General features: G+C 49.0%; 2 protein-coding genes across 2 annotated transcripts in view; one reads left to right on the top strand and one right to left on the bottom strand.

Annotated features, from left to right (window-relative positions):
• LOC138357549 (pregnancy zone protein-like) overlaps positions 1-19,221 on the top strand; it is a 657,491-nt gene that overhangs the window by 420,705 nt on the left and 217,565 nt on the right. The gene's annotated exons all lie outside the window — the stretch shown is intronic.
• LOC123764579 (murinoglobulin-1-like) overlaps positions 1-19,221 on the bottom strand; it is a 163,268-nt gene that overhangs the window by 121,951 nt on the left and 22,096 nt on the right. The window contains 7 exon segments of the mRNA XM_069314606.1: positions 4,792-4,846; positions 4,849-4,948; positions 8,634-8,654; positions 8,656-8,700; positions 8,702-8,752; positions 12,417-12,655; positions 12,966-13,211. Coding sequence (XP_069170707.1) covers positions 4,792-4,846; positions 4,849-4,948; positions 8,634-8,654; positions 8,656-8,700; positions 8,702-8,752; positions 12,417-12,655; positions 12,966-13,211 — 757 coding nt within the window.

Raw genomic sequence — 19,221 nt, 5'->3', positions numbered from 1 at the left:
CCAAGATCCTTAAACCTTCTTGCACTCTCTCCCCATGGGCCTAGGGTCTCAGACCCTATTGGAAGGAAGTTGAACCGATCATCTAATTGCCTGTACTTTGCTGGCTTGTCTCTTTCTCTGCGTGTCGCCGCGGCTCCTGCTTGGCCGGCAGAGAGGTTGATGTATGTGGTTGCCAGGGTGGATACACAAGTATTGTCCCATGCCAACTGTCTGCCACCCTTCCACTGTCGCAGTGTGATTCCGTCTGGTCGGCCGGCAAAGCTAACAGAGTCACGGTTCAGTAGGTTGCAGGTCTCTCTCCGCTGGACACTGAGCAGAGGCAAGGCTTCTTTTAATGATGACATGACTTCGTCGTGTCTAGTGTGCCAACCACACGATTTTCCACAGTGCAGGCCATGCAATCCATATTCGTCAGCATCTGCCTCGCCGCAAATACACCTATGAACAGTGTGAATAGGGGCAGCAAGACGGAGAGCGACTGCAATACGGAGCTCTTGCGGATTAAGACGTGTGCCTGTCGCAGACCTTGGGACTGCCAAAAGGAAGTCCCCTGCATGGGGAGCCTGCACAGCTGTGAGGCCTGCACGATCACTGGGGGTTGTTGCTGCCTCCAGCAAAGCTGTGGCTTCTTTGTCTTTGTCCCAACTGGATTGTTTCTTGGCTTTCGGCATGGCTGGTCTGAGTGCTGGGTCTGCCATGGCACCCCATTTCGTGTCGTATTCCGTGTAGTGGGGGTCCTGTATCCCCGCTACATCACTTAGGGTGTCAGGTAGAATTTCCTTAACCAGGTCATCTGATGCTGAGGAGGAAGATAGGAAGGCTGGGACAGCAATTTGGGTAGCAGTGTGGACACCCAAGCCACCGAGCCTAACAGGAAGAGTGGATTGTTTCCACTGGCATTCGTTGAGGGAGAGGTTAACAACTTTTTCCAGCATGGTCTTCAGTAAGAGGTCATACTCTTCAAGCTTTCGGCTGTCGTAAGATGGGGCGCACCTAAGAAAGTAGGTTAGCCTGGGAAGGGATAGGCAGTTGGTGAGGAGATAAAAAGCATCGTGGGCATCGATATCACCTATTCTGTCTTCCATCCTCCTAAGGTCTGCGATTTTCTTGTCAAGGATCTCCTCAATGGCGTTAGACCCGAGGGGAGCTCCAAGGAGGGTGCTGTTCTCGGCCCTAATGACATGGGCTCCAGGCAAGGCAGACCTTATTCTAGCTACGATGTCTGGGTTGGAAGAGACTACTTCACACTTGGAAGGGTTCAGGACAAGACCCAGGTTTACTTCTTGCTCTCTTATTTTCCTGATATCTGCCAAGAGATGGTCTACGGTGCCAGCTATAGTGCCATCATCCAAAAACCAGATGTTGAACTCGCTGGACAATCTTTCTGTGATTTCTTTTAAGACTAAGCAGAAAAGAAGGGGAGCAAGAGGATCACCTTGCTGAAGACCTTCACATGATCTGATTTCATGTTCACCAAAGAGCAGTTTTGACTCACCACTGTAGCACGATAGTATGAACGGGTAGAGGGGCCGAGAATGGCGATGTACGGCACAAAGTACTGCATCTCTTCTGACCATGTTGAAGGCATTCTTAAAGTCCAGTTTGAGCAGGGCCTTTTCATCAGAAATGTTGGTGATGTATGCTCGTGCTGCATGGGTAGCCGCTTCACAGCCTTGGGGGATTCCAAAACCTAGCTGGATTGGTTTCAGCAATTCAGCCGCTTGCTGGCAGACTACCCTCGTAGCAGCCTTGGCAATCAGGCGTCGGAGAGTGTTGCCAACAGCGATTGGCCTGATTCCTTCATCCTTCTTTTTGAGAGCACAGAGGGAGGCACCAAAAAAGAGAGGCCTGATGACCTCAGGTATCTCACCAGCCAGGCACATGTTGACGAACCTTGTGAGTTCCATAAGAAGATCTTGTGCAGCATCACCAACCGCAGGATTTAACATTTGCGTTTTAAACCCTGTAAAGCCGCCTGCTGTCCCAGGTGGAAAAGAAAGGGCTGCTTTGTAGACCTCAGAGTCACCAACGATTAATGGGTCTGAAATGGTGTCGGCTGATGGCGGAACCATGTTGTCACCTTGAGGGGCTCTGGGTGGGTGCTTGCTTTGCAGGGCCCGTGCTGTGGCTGAGTTTCGAGGAGCAATTTTCTTGTCACTGGTGAGGACTCTAATAGCACTTGCACCTCTTCAATTTTCTTGGTGATTTGTGCTCTGATTTTGTACGTTTCCGGTACGTTGTTGTTACCATTTTCTGCGGTGGATGTGTTTTGCTCGGAGAGGCAGGTGAACTAGGTTGCCCCCCCCTTGGGTATTCATTTATCGCCCTCAGGACCGAGGAAGCAAGTGATTTGTCCCTCCTTGGAGGGACGGTGAGGCATACACTGCCAAACAGAAGGACATTATGCCACGCTTGAATGTTTTCCGGGGCATCATTGACCTTTTTCAGAAGATTACAGAATTTGGCTGCTGCATTTGGGCGGGCTGCTTTAGGAATGTGTGGTAATGTTCTAGCAGACGTCGCTATGATCGCTTTGGTGAGGTTTTTTGTTGCATACTTGGCAAAAACCTCTTTTAGGAGCAGTTATTGGTACCTCAAGGTTTGCGGAGTCCTGCCCGACCGCTGGGACTCCTTCCATTTCAAGTCGGTTGGGAGAGTTAAACTGTGCATTGTTTTATAGAGGGGGGCAAACACGCTGGGTCATGGCCAAGCAACTGCCAGCAACTGGGTGTGGAGGCATCAACTGGGTGTGGAAAAAGCACCTGGGTGTGGAGCCAGCAACTGGGTGTGGAGCCAGCAACTGGGTGAGGAGCCAGCAACTGGGTGTGGAGGCCGTGGCTGGGTGAGGAGGCATCAACTGGGTGTGGAGCCACCAACTGGGTGTGGAGGCCGCGGCTAGGTGTAGAGACGAACACACACACACACACACACACACACACACACACATATATATATATATATATATATATATATATATATATATATATATATATATATATATATATATATATATATATACTCTGCAATATATACCCTGCAATATATACGCTTCAATATATACCCTGTAATATATACCCCTGTAATATATACTCTTCAATATATACCCTTCAATATATACTCTGCAATATATATTCTGCAATATATACCCTGCAATATATACCCTGCAATATATACTCTTCAATATATACCCTTCAATATATACTCTGCAATATATAGCCTGCAATATATACCCTTCATTATATACCCTTCAATATATACCCTGTAATATATACCCCTGCAATATATACCCTGCAATATATACCCTTCAATATTTACCCTGCAATATATATACCCTGCAATATATTCCCTGCAATATATACTCTTCAATATATACCCTGCAATATATACCCCTGCAATATAAACCCTTCAATATATACCTTGCAATATATTCCCTGCAATATATACCCTGCAATATATACCCTGCAATATATATACCCTGCAATATATACCCTGCAATATATACCTTTCAATATATACCCTGCAATATATACCCCTGCAATATATACCTTGCAATATAAACCCTGCAATATATACCCTTCAATATATTCCCTGCAATATATACCCTGCAATATATACCCCTGCAATATATACCCTACAATATATATACCCCTGCAATATATACCTTTCAATATGTACCCTGCAATATATACCCTTCAATATATACCCTGCAATATATGCCCTGCAATATATACCCCTGCCAACATATACCCTACAATATATATCCTGCAATATATACCTTGCAATATATACCGCTGTAATATATACCCTGCAATATATATATACCCTGCAATATATATATACCCTGCAATATATATACCTTTCAATATATACCCTGCAATATATATTCCTGCAATATATACCCTGCAATATATACCCTGCAATATATACTCTGCAGTCGGTGATGTGCTCTACACCCAGGGCGTTAGAGTAGGAAGAGCCCTATACCCACGTGACCCTAGATTAGGAAGAGCCCAATACCCCCGTGACCCTAGAGTAGGAAGAGCCCTATACCTCCTTGACCCTAGAGTAGGTAGAGCCCAGTACTTCAGTGACCCTAGAGTAGGTAGAGCCCAGTACTTCAGTGACCCTAAAGTAGGTAGAGACTTATACCCCCGTGACCCTAGAGTAGGTAGAGCCCTATACCCCCGTGACCCTAGAGTAGGTAGAGCCCTATACCCCCATGGCCCTAGACATTTATAAGTTATAATATACAATCAATTTAGAAGATTTTAAAGCCGAATTTAAGTAGTGCGTGTGTGAAGGAAGGGGAGATGAGGAAGAGGAGATAAGGAAGAAGGGATGAGGAAGAAGAGATGATCAAAAGGAGATGAGGAAGAAGAGATGAGGAAGAGGAGACGTGTGAAGGAAGAGATGAGGAAGGGGAGATAAGGAAGAGGGGGTGAGGAAGAAGAGATGAGGACTGAGCTACAAACTTCTGGAGAATAACTCACATCTGAGGCGAGTTACCTGCCGCTCTCATATGAATGTTTTAATGATTAGCACAATATAAAATAGTCAGGAAATACGTGCCTAACTTTAATAACATTTTTGTGGTTTAACTTAAACAGTTCAGTGTTCAGTGAATTACATTAATGTTCTAGCAGTTACACAACTACTGGGCTCTGAAACTCTTCACATTAACCTTCAGATAACATTGACTACTTTCGGGAAACTTTTGATCCCAAAATGTAATTTAAACTATACGGAGTTGTTTATCAAGTGTGAGAGTAGTGGGTGGGTGGTGGGGCTCACTTGGCGCACACGGTGAAGGTGAAGGCTTCGTCAGTGCCCAGGATGTAGGCGGGAGCTTGAGCACCACCTCGTAGCGAGGCAGCACGAACTCCTCCACCTTGAAGGTCACACTCTGCTGTTGGCCCCGGGGCGTCTTCACGAACAGCGTGTACAATCCCTGACAAAAATGGTCGGATTAGCTACATCAAATATTTTGACACATTAAACATATTTTTTTATCATTATTCAAGAATCAGTAATAAATAATTCCTATTGATGAGGAGCAAGTTATTAAGTATCATCAGTCAACAGCAAGATATTTTTGTTGTTTGTTAGTGAACAAAATGTGACATAATAACTTAAAACCACGATAAGTTGGTGCTTAATGTACCCGAGGTCCAAAGTCTCTAGTGGTCTTGATGGGGCCAGGAAGTAGGCGGCTTGTCAAAGGTTCCTGAATTATTCCTATGAATCTTTTCAACTGAATTAATGTCTCCGCATTTACGGCTTCGACAAGTAGGTGATATCATGGACTTTTTATCTAAGGAGAAAATAATCTCTTGGTTTTGTGTCCTCCAGAGAACACTGTTAGGTCTCATGATGATGCACTTTGTGAGTTATATTACACATTTTAATAATGTGGTCAGGATTATTATACTACAAATTGTTTAGTATTCTAAAAGTTCCACTGAGATCCGGCCAGTCATGTCCGGTGTGTAGTGTTGTTAGTCCTGCTCTGGCCCTCAACCGTTCCTGGAACAACTTGTTCAGTTGAACAACCACTTTCTTGTCCTTCAAATTAACGTTTCGTTTGACTATTCACAAGGTCTTGTTGACATTTTTACCGCAGCGTCTACTTGTTGAGCAACTGTCAGTGACTGGTGGATCATAAGGCCTAGGTGCTTCTCTTCATCAATCTCCACCATGTTCGTCTTGTTGATATGGTAGTTATAGTGTATATTGATATGCTCTACAAGCACCGTTTTGGATTTGTAATATTAATAAATCGCCTTGCAAGGAATTAACCTTTTTTTGCTTCCCATTTTACCATAGATTCTAATGTCATCTGTAAATTTCATTATTTGGTTTCTTCTGTAAACTTGATTATTTGGTTTCTAATGTTCTCTTCTATATCGTGTTATATATTACAAGAAGAGTTGGTCCCAGGATGGAACCTTGCGGTGCTACACTTGGCATTCTAAACTATATTTATATCCACCTGAGACAACCTCTTGCCTTCCTTGTATATTTTTTTTATCCAATCAAATGTTTTACCATATATCCTACGTGGAGAGAGTCTTTCATGTGGTTCATTATCTAAAGCTTTAGAGAAGTCCACGTACACTATATCTGCTGTTCTGCACTTGGGCCTCAGCTAACATCTTAGTTTACTCGTGTTTCTTCAGGAAAGACGCAAGTTACCCTTCAAGAGCCGCAGTTACTTGGTTCATCCTCCAAGTGAATGGTATGTTTATGTCCCCAGAAGTGTGGATGACAATATTATTCCTGCAGGTCCTCTGTCCAGGGTAAACACAGTCACCACAACCACAGGTTGTTCAGCCAGCAGCAGAAGGGAGCCCTCTCCCGCCCCAGGACGATAGACCAGAGCCCCCAGGACGGTGTACCAGAGCCCCCAGGGCGGTGTACCAGAGCCCCCAGGACGGTGTACCAGAGCCCCCAGGACGGTGTACCAGAGCCCCCAGGACGGTGTACCAGAGCCCCCAGGACGGTGTACCAGAGCCCCCAGGGACGGTGTACCAGAGCCCCCAGGACGGTGTACCAGAGCACCAGAGCCCCCAGGACGGTGTACCAGAGCCCCCAGGACGGTGTACCAGAGCCCCCAGGGCGGTGTACCAGAGCCCCCACGACGGTGTACCAGAGCCCCCAGGACGGTGTACCAGAGCCCCCAGGACGGTGTACCAGTGCCCCCAGGATGGTGCACCAGAGCCCCCAGGACGGTGTACCAGAGCCTCCAGGACGGTGCACCAGAGCCCCCAGGACGGTGCGCCAGAGCCCCCAGGACGGTGCACCAGAGCCCCCAGGATGGTGCACCAGAGCCCCCAGGACGGTGTACCAGAGCCCCCAGGACGGTGTACCAGAGCCGCCAGGATGGTGCACCAGAGCCCCCAGGACGGTGTACCAGAGCCCCCAGGACGGTGTACCAGAGCCCCCAGGATGGTGCACCAGAGCCCCCAGGACGGTGTACCAGAGCCCCCTGGACGGTGTACCAGAGCCCCTAGGACGGTGTACCAGAGCCTCCAGGACGGTGCACCAGAGCCTCCAGGACGGTGCACCAGAGCCCCCAGGACGGTGCGCCAGAGCCCCCAGGATGGTGCACCAGAGCCCCCAGGACGGTGCGCCAGAGCCCCTCACCAGAGCTCCCAGGACGGTGCACCAGAGCCTCCAGGACGGTGCACCAGAGCCCCCAGGACGGTGCACCAGAGCTCCCAGGACGGTGCACCAGAGCCTCCAGGACGGTGCACCAGAGCTCCCCAGGACGGTGCACCAGAGCCCCCAGGACGGTGCGCCAGAGCCCCTCACCAGAGCTCCCAGGATGGTGCACCAGAGCCTCCAGGACGGTGCACCAGAGCTCCCAGGACGGTGCACCAGAGCCCCCAGGACGGTGCGCCAGAGCCCCTCACCAGAGCTCCCAGGACGGTGCACCAGAGCCTCCAGGACGGTGCACCAGAGCCCCCAGGACGGTGTACCAGAGCCCCCAGGACGGTGTACCAGAGCCCCCAGGACGGTGCACCAGAGCCCCCAGGACGGTGTACCAGAGCCCCCAGGACGGTGTACCAGAGCCCCCAGGACGGTGACCAGAGCCTCCAGGACGGTGCACCAGAGCCCCCAGGACTGTGCACTAGAGTCCCCAGGACTGTGCACCAGAGTCCCCAGGACTGTGCACCAGAGCCCCCAGGACTGTGCACCAGAGCCCCCAGGACTGTGTACCATAGCCCCCAGGACGGTGCACCAGAGCCCCCAGGACTGTGCACCAGAGTCCCCAGGACTGTGCACCAGAGCCTCCAGGACTGTGCACCAGAGCCCCCAGGACTGTGCACCAGAGCCCCCAGGACTGTGCACCAGAGCCCCCAGGACGGTGCACCAGAGCCCCCAGGACTGTGCACCAGAGCCTCCAGGACTTTGCACCAGAGCCCCCAGGACTGTGCACCAGAGCCCCCAGGACTGTGCACCAGAGCCCCCAGGACTGTGCACCAGAGCCTCCAGGACTGTGCACCAGAGCCCCCAGGACTGTTGCACCAGAGCCCCCAGGACTGTGCACCAGAGCCCCCCAGGACTGTGCACCAGAGCCCCCAGGACTGTGCACCAGAGCCCCCAGGACGGTGCACCATGCAGAGCCCCCAGGACGGTGCACCAGAGCCAACAGGACTGTGCACCAGAGCCCCCAGGACTGTGCACCAGAGCCCCCAGGACTGTGCACCAGAGCCCCCAAGACGGTGCACCAGAGCCCCCAGGACGGTGCACCAGAGCCAACAGGACTGTGCACCAGAGCCCCCAGGACGGTGCACCAGAGCCAACAGGACTGTGCACCAGAGCTCCCAGGACTGTGCACCAGAGCCCCCATGACTGTGCACCAGAGCCCCCAGGACGGTGCACCAGAGCCCCAGGACTGTGCACCAGAGCCCCCAGGACTGTGCACCAGAGCCCCTCACCACGTCAAGTGAGCACCAATGAGCCCAGTCCTACTTAACCAGACCACAATAACGTTCCACTTTGAGAAGCGAAGTTTATTACAATAATATTTTTCTCATTTTGTAAACATACTCACCAAAACTATATTACTTCATTGTGTGTTGTATTTTCGTCTCGTGTTCCTATCCTCTATTACCACAAGTGTGTCTCACCTTCTCGGGCTCGTCAGCGAGGGTCGAAGTCGAGGTGGACGAGGCCGGCGGTGTTGTCGACGTTCTTTCCACTGGGCGACGCGGGTGCCGGCCGGCGTCTGCACCCAGACCTCCGGGTACTGCCGGGGACACCAACACATTACTTGTCAGACCTCATGCAGTGGTCGAACATTTAGCCCTTCACTCACTACTTAATAAAATTATGAGTGATACTGGTTAAAATGGATTGAGTTCTCTCTCTCTCTCTCTCTCTCTCTCTCTCTCTGTCTCTGTCTCTGTCTCTGTCTCTCTGTCTCTCTGTCTCTCTGTCTCTCTGTCTCTCTGTCCTCTGTCTCTGTCTCTGTCTCTGTCTCTGTCTCTCTCTCTCTCTCTCTCTCTCTCTCTCTCTCTCTCTCTCTCTCTCTCTCTCTCTCTCTCTCTCTCTCTCCAGACCACGGAAGAAGAATTGAAACAGGAATTTCCTTAAGTACTTTCGTATTAATACATCTTCAGAAGGAGTGATTTACAGGTCAAGAAGTGGACATATATAGGCAGGAGAGAGTGGTGGAGTGAGGTGAGGTACAATGACAAAATGAATGGAGAATTAGGTGGACACAAATATGAGCCGCATAAGAACTGCAGAAGGCCTACTTGGCCCATACGAGGCATCTCCTATTCATACCTACCAATAGGCCCACACATGGATAATAATAGCATAAGATAGTAAATATTTACAATGAATTAGTGAGACAAATGAGTATCAATGATCCTACTCAAATCGCCCTCTAATTGATCAAAAATGGATCTAAGTATATATAAACCACTGCTAATGTTCAAATTACTTTCTTTTGTAATCTGTGTCAGAGCAGATTCAATTATGTTCCTGTTATAAGTGCTTTACAATTCATTATTGAAGAAGCCATCTCCCAATCAATTTGGTGAGCATCTGCTGACAGATGAACAAACAAAGCATTAGACAATAGGCAGTGTCTTACAGAGTATTTATATTGCGAAATTCTACATTTCAAATTTTTAGATGTTTGCCCAACATAGAATTTATTAGTCTTTACAATGTATTATATATATGACACAATTATCACTACGAGGGCTGTTTCTAACTTATAGCTTACCAACAGTATTTTCGTAGCTAAACAATACATGTATATCAAAACGTTTCAAGGCCTTGACAATATTCTCAAACACAGAGAAATATGGTAAACATAACACATTCTTTGAGCGAATATTTTTTACTGCATATATTATTATAATATGTACAGACGTGCTTTGCTACGGCAAACTTCCAAAAAACTCAGTTGGTAACAAAGCTTGAGACCAATCGAATCAATATTCTTAAACTCTTCATCTAAGAATTCTGGACTCACAACTCGAAGAGCTCTTAGATACATTGAAAATAAAATTGATTTTTTTCACATTGTATCTATGCCTTGAAAAATAATGAACATAAGATAATTATTAGTAGGTTTTCTGTAGATACTAAACTTTAGTGAAAAATTTTCCCTGTGAATAAGTACATCTAGGAATGGCAAACATTTATCAATTTCAGTCTCCACAGTAAATTTTATAGCGGTGACTTGATCATTCAGTTTGGCTACAAATTCGTCTGTGTTGACATCTGTAGGCCATATACACAAAATATCGTCAACATATCTAAACCATGGAATGATTCCAGGGGTAATTTTTGAGACAATTTCTTTTCGAAGAATTCCATGTACAAGTTTGAAAGCAATAGGCGATAAATGATTCCCCATTGCCATTCCAAAAGTCTGTAAATAATTACTCATTATTAAAGGTAAATGTACATTCTTTAATGCACAACTTAACAAGATTGACAATAATTATCAGCAGAAAGAGGTAAAATATGATTCATTAGTTCACGAGCAAGATAATCAAGAATATCATCAACCGGCACCTTTGTAAACAAGGAACAAACGTCAAAACTGATTAACTTTACATCAGGAGTGACAGGAATACTATTAAATTTGTTAACTAATTCAAGAGAATTAGTCAAATGAGAAGAGGAAATAGTTCCTAACAATGGGGACAAGATTTTGGTGAGCCATTTAGAAAGCTTGTAAGAAATGGATCCCACGGAACTGGGCAGTAGAGACGTTGAGGTAATTCACCGGGTCAGTAGAGACGTTGAGGTAAACTCACCGGGTCAGCAGAGACGCTGAGGTACTCACCGGGTTAGTAGAGACGCTGAGGTAACTCACCGGGTCAGTAGGGACGCTGAGGTAACTCACCGGGTCAGCAGAGACGCTGAGGTACTCACCGGGTCAGTATAGAAATTGAGGTAAACTCACTGGGTCAGTAGAGACGTAGTGGTAACTCACCGGGTCAGTAGAGGACGTTGAGGTAACTCCCCAGGTCAGTAGAGAGGTTGAGGTAACTCACCGGGTCAGTAGAGACGCTGAGGTAACTCACCGGTTCAGTAGAGCCGCTGAGGTAACTCACCGGGTTAGTAGAGACGCTGAGGTAACTCACCGGGTTAGTACAGACGCTGAGGTAACTCACCGGGCTAGTAGGAGACGCTGAGGTAACTCACCGGGTCAGTAGAGACGCTGAGGTAACTCAACAGGTCAGTATAGAGATTGAGGTAACTCACCGGGTCAGCAGAGACGCTGAGGTAACTCACCGGGTTAGTAGAGACGCTGAGGTAACTCACCGGGTCAGGTAGAGACGCTGAGGTAACTCACCGGGTCAGGTAGAGACGCTGAGGTAACTCACCGGGTTAGTAGAGACGCTGAGGTAACTCACCGGGTCAGTAGAGACACTGAGGTAACTCACCAGGTCAGTAGAGACGCTGAGGTAACTCACCGGGTCAGTAGGGACGCTGAGGTAGCTCACCGGGTCAGGTAGAGACGCTGAGGTAACTCACCGGGTCAGTAGGGACGCTGAGGTAGCTCACCAGGTCAGGTAGAGAGGTTGAGGTAACTCACCGGGTCAGTAGAGACGCTGAGGTAACTCACCGGGTCAGTAGAGACGCTGAGGTAACTCACCGGGTCAGTAGAGACGCTGAAGTAACTCACCGGGTCAGTAGAGACGCTGAGGTAACTCACCGGGTCAGTAGAGACGCTGAGGTAACTCACCGGGTCAGTAGAGACGCTGAGGTAACTCACCGGGTCAGTAGAGACGCTGAGGTAACTCACCGGGTCAGTAGAGACGCTGAGGTAACTCACCGGGTCAGCAGAGACGCTGAGGTAACTCACCGGGTCAGTAGAGACGCTGAGGTAACTCACCGGGTCAGTAGAGACGCTGAGGTAACTCACCGGGTCAGTAGAGACGCTGAGGTAACTCACCGGGTCAGTAGAGACGCTGAGGTAACTCACCGGGTCAGTAGAGACGCTGAGGTAACTCACCGGGTCAGTACAGACGCTGAGGTAACTCACCGGGTCAGTAGAGACGCTGAGGTAACTCACCGGGTCAGTAGAGACGCTGAGGTAACTCACCGGGTCAGTAGAGACGCTGAAGTAACTCACCGGGTCAGTAGAGACGCTGAGGTAACTCACCGGGTCAGTAGAGACGCTGAGGTAACTCACCTGGCCAGTAGAGACGCTGGGGTAACTCACCGGGTCAGTAGAGACTCTGAGGTAACTCACCGGGTCAGTAGAGATGCTGAGATAACTCACCGGGTCAGTAGAGATGCTGAGATAACTCACCGGGTCAGTAGAGACGCTGAGGTAACTCACCGGGTCAGTAGAGACGCTGAGGTAACTCACCGGGTCAGTATATAGAGACGCTGAGGTAACTCACCGGGTCAGTAGAGACGCTGAGGTAACTCACCGGGTCAGTAGAGACGCTGAGGTAAGGTCCGGTGAGAGTGAGGATCCTGAACTTGACATTCTGGCTGGGCTCGTACAGGTACTTGTCCGTCTGGACGAAGGTGATGTCGCTGGTGCTCTTGAGGGTGAGAGAAACGGTGCGGGTGAGCTTGGCGCCGCCCACCACGCCCGCCACGTGTAGTGAGTGGGTGTACACCGAGGAACTCAGCACCGACACGTCGTAGCACGAACCTGTCCTTCCTGGAACACGGAACAGTAACTCTAGTTGTTATATATATATATATATATATATATATATATATATATATATATATATATATATATATATATATATATATAACAACATATATATATATATATATCCCATGGAGATGTGTTTAAAGTTTGTATTCTTGATATGAGAATAATGCGTATATAACATTTAATCAACAACAGGGTGTAGATTTGTGGAACCAAGAGTGGCCACTAGACGCCTCGTCACGAGGACATGTTTGTCAACTTAAAAATGTGACTTTGGTGATTGTTTCCACATTCCTCGTGGTGTACTAACCTGCTGGAATGTCTAGAGTGGTCTGGGGAATGATGTTAATGTTCCGCTTCTCAGGCAGCTGCTGGTAGTCGTAGGCGGTGACTGCTACCGTCAGTTTCCCAGCTGGAGCTGACGGGTCGTCCACGACCACACACAGCTGGGCGGTTGTTCCTGCCACCCACTGCTTGGGCGTGGTGACCACGTAGCCTCTGTGGGGGGCACGGCGAGCTGTTAGTTCTTGCCTATCTCCACCATAATGAACACCAACTCAAACAGAAGCAAGTTTGTGTAGGTTGTGTATCAATTTATATAAATTAATACAAGCATGCCTAATGCCAAGCAATAATTATTTATTGACATTAATTAATGCCAATCATTAATTATCATATATAAAAAATAATTCTAGCCAGATGTAGAGACAAGTGTAATCTTGGTACTAGGAAAGGGACTCCAGTATTGACTTATAATCCGGGAGAATATCTGTGAAGAATAACAATGGTCACTTCTTAATATCCTGCCAATTTAAACTAAACTGTGTTCGCCCTATAGTTTACTCTCAACCTCCGTCGTTCACACCAACTACTAAACATCTGCCTCAACGGTCAGTGTGTCCTCATGACGCACATATTGTCTCATCAACACCTGTTTAATCCCACCTTTCTCAAAATAATATTGAAAACTATAAATATTTGAAGTTAATTTAAAACTCTCTTTAATCAACCAACATTATACAGGACTCTTGACCTGTCGTTATGTGGTATTTATGTTCTTTTATTCTCCCATGGAGATGTTTGTCAGTTTGTCCCACAAACAATTTATTGCAAGTTTTATAAAGGATTTTCTAAGCACCAATTATACGTATTAAATGTTTTATTTATCAAATTAAATTTCCTAAATGCTATATTCATAAACATTTATTTAGACATTTCATTAACATTTTCATGAAATGCTAGAATTAATATTTATTACTTTGTAATCTCTATCAAACTTAAGGCATTTTCTGAAACTTTTCAATTTTTACTATTTAATAAAATACTTTGCTATTTAAATAAAATATTTAGAGTATTTTAAGGTGAATTCGTTTGTGAGAAGATGTAATTGGTTGTCCAATATTACGCTGATGGGATTGGTTCAGACGTGACTCATATTTTCTCAGGAGAGAAAAATCTTAGACAGTAACAATGTTGTGTTGATATAAGCTCGGATTGGACTTAGACAAAACAATCTTGTATCATTGCTGGTGACAACAACAATGTGATTACTGAAATTCAGTCAAGTTCCCTTGTCCCTGATGTCCCCTGCATACAGCTATGGTACCTGCAGTACTGCGTGACACCTTGTCGTCCCCTGCATACTGCTATGGTACCTACAGTACTGCTTGACACCTTGTCGTCCCCTGCATACTGCTATGATACCTGCAGTATTGCTTGACACCTTGTCCCTGGTACCATGGCAGGTACTACTATGGTAACTGCTGTCCTCCACAGCACCGCTACCTTTCTGAGAATCTTGTCTGCTCTTTACTAATATGTAGGATTGCCAGAGAGACAACGTTTAAATTCCTCTGTATAAATTTAAGTAGAGAATCTTTAATCTTATAGTTTTTGATATCTCTGAGATGTTCCGATAGATATGATAGCGCTTGGCACAGCCATGATGTCAGGGGGAAGTCATGATACATTCGAAACACGTAAATAAGAGGACCAATGGAAGGAGACCCGGAACGTGCCGGGTCACCTAGTTTGCTTCGTGATTGGTCAACACTCAGGACTCACTGCTCAGACAGTTACAGTCTTTGAGCGAACTGAGGTCCGTGAGATGACTCAAATCTGAGGGTTAGAGAAGCGGCAGTCTTCGCGAGAGAGGAGTACCCGACAACCCTGAAGCACAGGTCTGGCTCACACCTACAGCCATTCTGTGTCCACACAGGTAGTCAAGGTCAGCTGACTCTTGACGGGTGAATGGTGACCGCTGACTGCAAAAACAGTGCCCAAACTGAGGGGAGTTGCTCCTGAGCTACCGTGCAGTGAGGACGTGTCGCCTGCTCGCTCCGGTAGTTTGAGGTGGTTGCCGTTTTCGCCGGCAGGGGGTGTGGGTGTCTCTACCCTCCCTACTGTTCCTGGTGGTGTGGACGTGGCGCTTTTACGATGGGCGGCCATCTTCCCCCTGTCGTGAGGGTAAACTCCATCGGATTGGAGTTTACTGGCCGTGCTGAATACCCGCTGGTGGACGTGGTATTGAGTGCCATGCTTCGTGTCCCGGTTGGGGACGTATATGGCATTGAGCTGGTAACTGCTCACCGTGTTGTTGTCAAGTTTGTGGGTGAGGCGGTGTACCGTGCTTTCTTACGGAGGTACGAGGGACGTACTTTGCAGCTACAGGACGGCACCGGGTCTGTGACCATTTCAGACCATAGTGGTGCTGTGACGTATGTCAGTGCTCATGGCGCCCCCATGGAGTTTCCTGAGACTCTCCTCCAGCGATTCTTCCAGAGGTACGGCTCCGTCGTCAGTGTGCGGATGAACTCACTGTCGTCTGGCACGTATTCGGGTGTGAAGACCAACATTCGGACCCCCGGGATGCGACTGAGGTCGGACATACCGTGCTCTGTCCGGCTGTTGGGGTACTACGTGCATGTGTTTTATGCCCGGCAACCCCGTACTTGCTTCCGGTGTGGCTTGTTGGGGCATCAGGCTGCCGGGTGTACTGCTGATCCGGTCGCTCCTGTGAACTTGTTCCGTGAGGGGGATTTCCCGCTGCTCCCTCTGGAGGAGGACTCCAGGGGTGAGGAGGTGAGCGTCCCGTTCGCTGCTGCGGCTCCCCCAGTGTCATCCGACGTTGCCCCGGTTGTTGCAGACCCTCCTCCGGGTGTTGCGGTGCCGTCGGATGTTCCTCCTGACCATGTCTCTGGCCCTGCTGTTCCTGTGGACCTTCTTGGTGATCCCTGTGGAGCGTCGCCGTCGGCTTCCTCGTCTTCAACTGTGGACCCTGGCCCTGCGTCCTCCCCTCGGGTTCCTCCTGTGCTGGGTGCTGGGGTGGCTGCGGTGCCTCCTGCTGTGTGTGGTCCGGTTCCCCCTGTGGTAGAGGCTGCTGCCGTTCTGCGACGGGCGTCGGTTCGCCCGGTTCGTGAGGCCCGTGGTTCTGGGTCCGCCTCCGGCTGTGAGGATGTGCGGCCAGTGCCCAAGCGGTCCAGGCGTTCTTCTACTGCTTGGGCTGATGCGGAGGACTACGACGCAGGTGAAGCTTCGGGAGATGATGTGGCACCTCCGGGTGCTTCGCGCTCTACGACGCTGGTGGTGGCTGACGTCCATGTGTCTGCTGTTGACGATGTTTGTACCTATGATTTACCTCCTGTTCTTTCTCCTGCAGAAGGTTCTCCGCAGTGGGGGGTGGTCGCTCCTACTGACGAGGATGGTGAGAGTTCTGGTGCGCGCCGAGGCATCAAGCTGGTACTGAAGAAGGATGCCAAGCGTGGAGGGTCCCGGCAGGAACAACGTCCGGTGGTTGACGCGGAGCGCTGTGGGGCGGCCGAGGAGGCTCCCAGTGCGCTGCCCATTGCCCGGCCTCGTGGGAAGGAGCCTCTCCCTCTCGTCTTGGCCTCCAGAGTGGCGCATGATGCGCAGCATCCTTTGCGGTTTGACATTATTGACCGAGTGCATCCTGTTCCATGGTGCCCTTCTTCCATCTGGGTACAGCGGGCTCGGTGTTTTGTTGTGGGTGTGCCAGAGTTGATGCCTGATCCTCGTACTGTTAATACTGTGCCTGTTCCGGATGACGTCATGTTACTGTGGGAGGCGTATTGTGTTCAGTTCCCGGCGGCAGAGTGGCCGGATAAGTATGAACAATTTGAGTAGTCTGTGTGCTTGCTGTGACCTGTGGTTTGTTTGCAATGTATTGTACGTATTGTGCGCCCTTCAGGCCGGTGTTGTGTTTTTCATGACTGTTGTTTTGTTGTATTTATTGTATTTCCGTTACCCTTCTGTCCAGTATTGTTGTTTCTTTCTTCCTGTGTTTCATTGTGTTTATGTTCATTGTTGTGATTTTGTTGTCGGCCCTTCAGGCCGGTATTTAGTGTATTTGTGTTACTTTGTGTTAATTTGCTTTGTGCTTTTGTATTTTTTTGTTGTCTGTTTGTTATTGGTTTCATATTTTATTATATTTATTGTATTGTATTTATTCGCATGTTCGCATGTAAAAAAAAAAAAAAAAAAAAAAAAATATGTAGGATTGCCAGAGAGACAACGTTTAAATTCCTCTGTATAAATTTAAGTAGAGAATCTTTAATCTTATAGTTTTTGATATCTCTGAGATGTTCCGATAGATATGATAGCGCTTGGCACAGCCATGATGTCAGGGGGAAGTCATGATACATTCGAAACACGTAAATAAGAGGACCAATGGAAGGAGACCCGGAACGTGCCGGGTCACCTAGTCTGCTTCCTGATTGGTCAACACTCAGGACTCACTGCTCAGACAGTTACAGTCTTTGAGCGAACTGAGGTCCGTGAGATGACTCAAATCTGAGGGTTAGAGAAGCGGCAGTCTTCGCGAGAGAGGAGTACCCGACAACCCTGAAGCACAGGTCTGGCTCACACCTGCAACCACTGTGTCCACACAGGTAGTCAAGGTCAGCTGACTCTTGACGGGTGAATTATGACCGCTGACTGCAAAAACAGTGCCCAAACTGGTAGTCAAATACAGCTGAATGATATTCATTTCACTCATTCTACTCGGATTTTCAAACCGAGTAAAGCTTGATTTACTTCAAATATACTCGGTCAGCCAATAACAACCAGCGAACACAGTAACTATTCTACCATCGTCGAGACCAAGACAACATCCGGCATACTGCCCCGACACGAACGGTGTGTGTGGGGGAGGGAGAGGAACGGTGTGTGGGGGAGACAGGAACGGTGTGTGGGAGGAGACAGGAACGGTGTGTGGAGGAGACAGGAACGGTGTGTGGAGGGAGACAGGAACGGTGTGTGGAGGGAGACAGGAACGGTGTGTGGAGGGAGACAGGAACGGTGTGTGTGGGGGGAGACAGGAACGGTGTGTGGGGGGGAGACAGGAACGGTGTGGGGGAGACAGAACGGTGTGTGGGGGAAGAGACGGAACGGTGTGTGTGAGGGAGACAGGAACGGTGTGTGGAGAGACAGGAACGGTGTGTGGGGAGAGACAGGAGTGGTGGGGAGGAGACACTATCGGTGTGTGGGGAGGAGACACTATCGGTGTGTGGGCAGACAGGAACGGGGTGTGGGGGAGACAGGAACGGTGTGTGTGGGAGACAGGAACGGTGGGTGTGGGGGAGAGTCACGAACGGTGTGTTGAGGGAGAGACAGGAACGGTGTGTGGGGAGGAAACAAGAACGGTGTGTGGGGAGGAGACACTATCGGTGTGTGGGGAGGAGACACTATCGGTGTGTGGGGAGGAACGGTGTGGGGAGAGACACGGTGTGTGGGAGACAGGAATGGTATGTAGTGGAGACAGGAACGATGTGTGGATGAGAGGCAGGAACGGTGTGTATGGGGGACAGGAACAGTGTGTGGGGGAGACAGGAATAATGTGTGGGGGGAGAGACAGGAACGGTGTGTAGGGGAGACAAAAATGGTGTGTAGGGGACACGAACGGTGTGTGGGGGAGAGATGAGGAAAGGTGTGGTGGAGGAAGATAGGAACGGTGTGGTGGGGGGAGACAGGAACGGTGTGTGGGAGAGAAAAGAACGGTGTGTGTGTGGGGGGGGGAGACAGGAACGGTGTGTGTGTGGGGGGGAGACAGGAAGGGTGTGTGGATGAGAGACAGGAACGATGTGTGGGGGAGACAGGAACGGTGTGTGGGGAGACAGGAACGGTGTGGGGTGGGAGACAGGAACGGTGTGGGGGAGAGAGAGGAACGATGCTGGGGAGAGAGAGAGAGGAACGGTGTGTGGGGAGACAGGAACGGTGTGGGGTGGGAGACAGGAACGGTGTGGGGGAGAGAGAGGAACGATGCTGGGGAGAGAGAGAGAGAATGGTGTGTGGGGGAGACAGGAACGGTGTGTGGGGAGACAGGAAATGTGTGTGGAGGAGACAGGAACGGTGTTTGGGGGAGACAGGAACGGTGTCTGGGGGAGACAGGAACGGTGTGTGGGTGTAACAGTGCAAGTATTTTGCACTCTTTCATGTATAATTGTGAGTTGTAATTGTGGGTGGGAGTGTGTATGTATGCGTATGTGCGTGTTGGGGTGGTGCGAGATGGTATGAGGTGAGGTGTTGACTAGCTTCAATCCGCTGACATG

This window comes from Procambarus clarkii, chromosome 79 (assembly GCF_040958095.1).
Source record: "Procambarus clarkii isolate CNS0578487 chromosome 79, FALCON_Pclarkii_2.0, whole genome shotgun sequence".
In the NCBI taxonomy this organism is placed as follows: Eukaryota; Metazoa; Arthropoda; class Malacostraca; order Decapoda; family Cambaridae; genus Procambarus; species Procambarus clarkii.
This window is presented reverse-complemented; position numbering and strand designations above follow the sequence as displayed.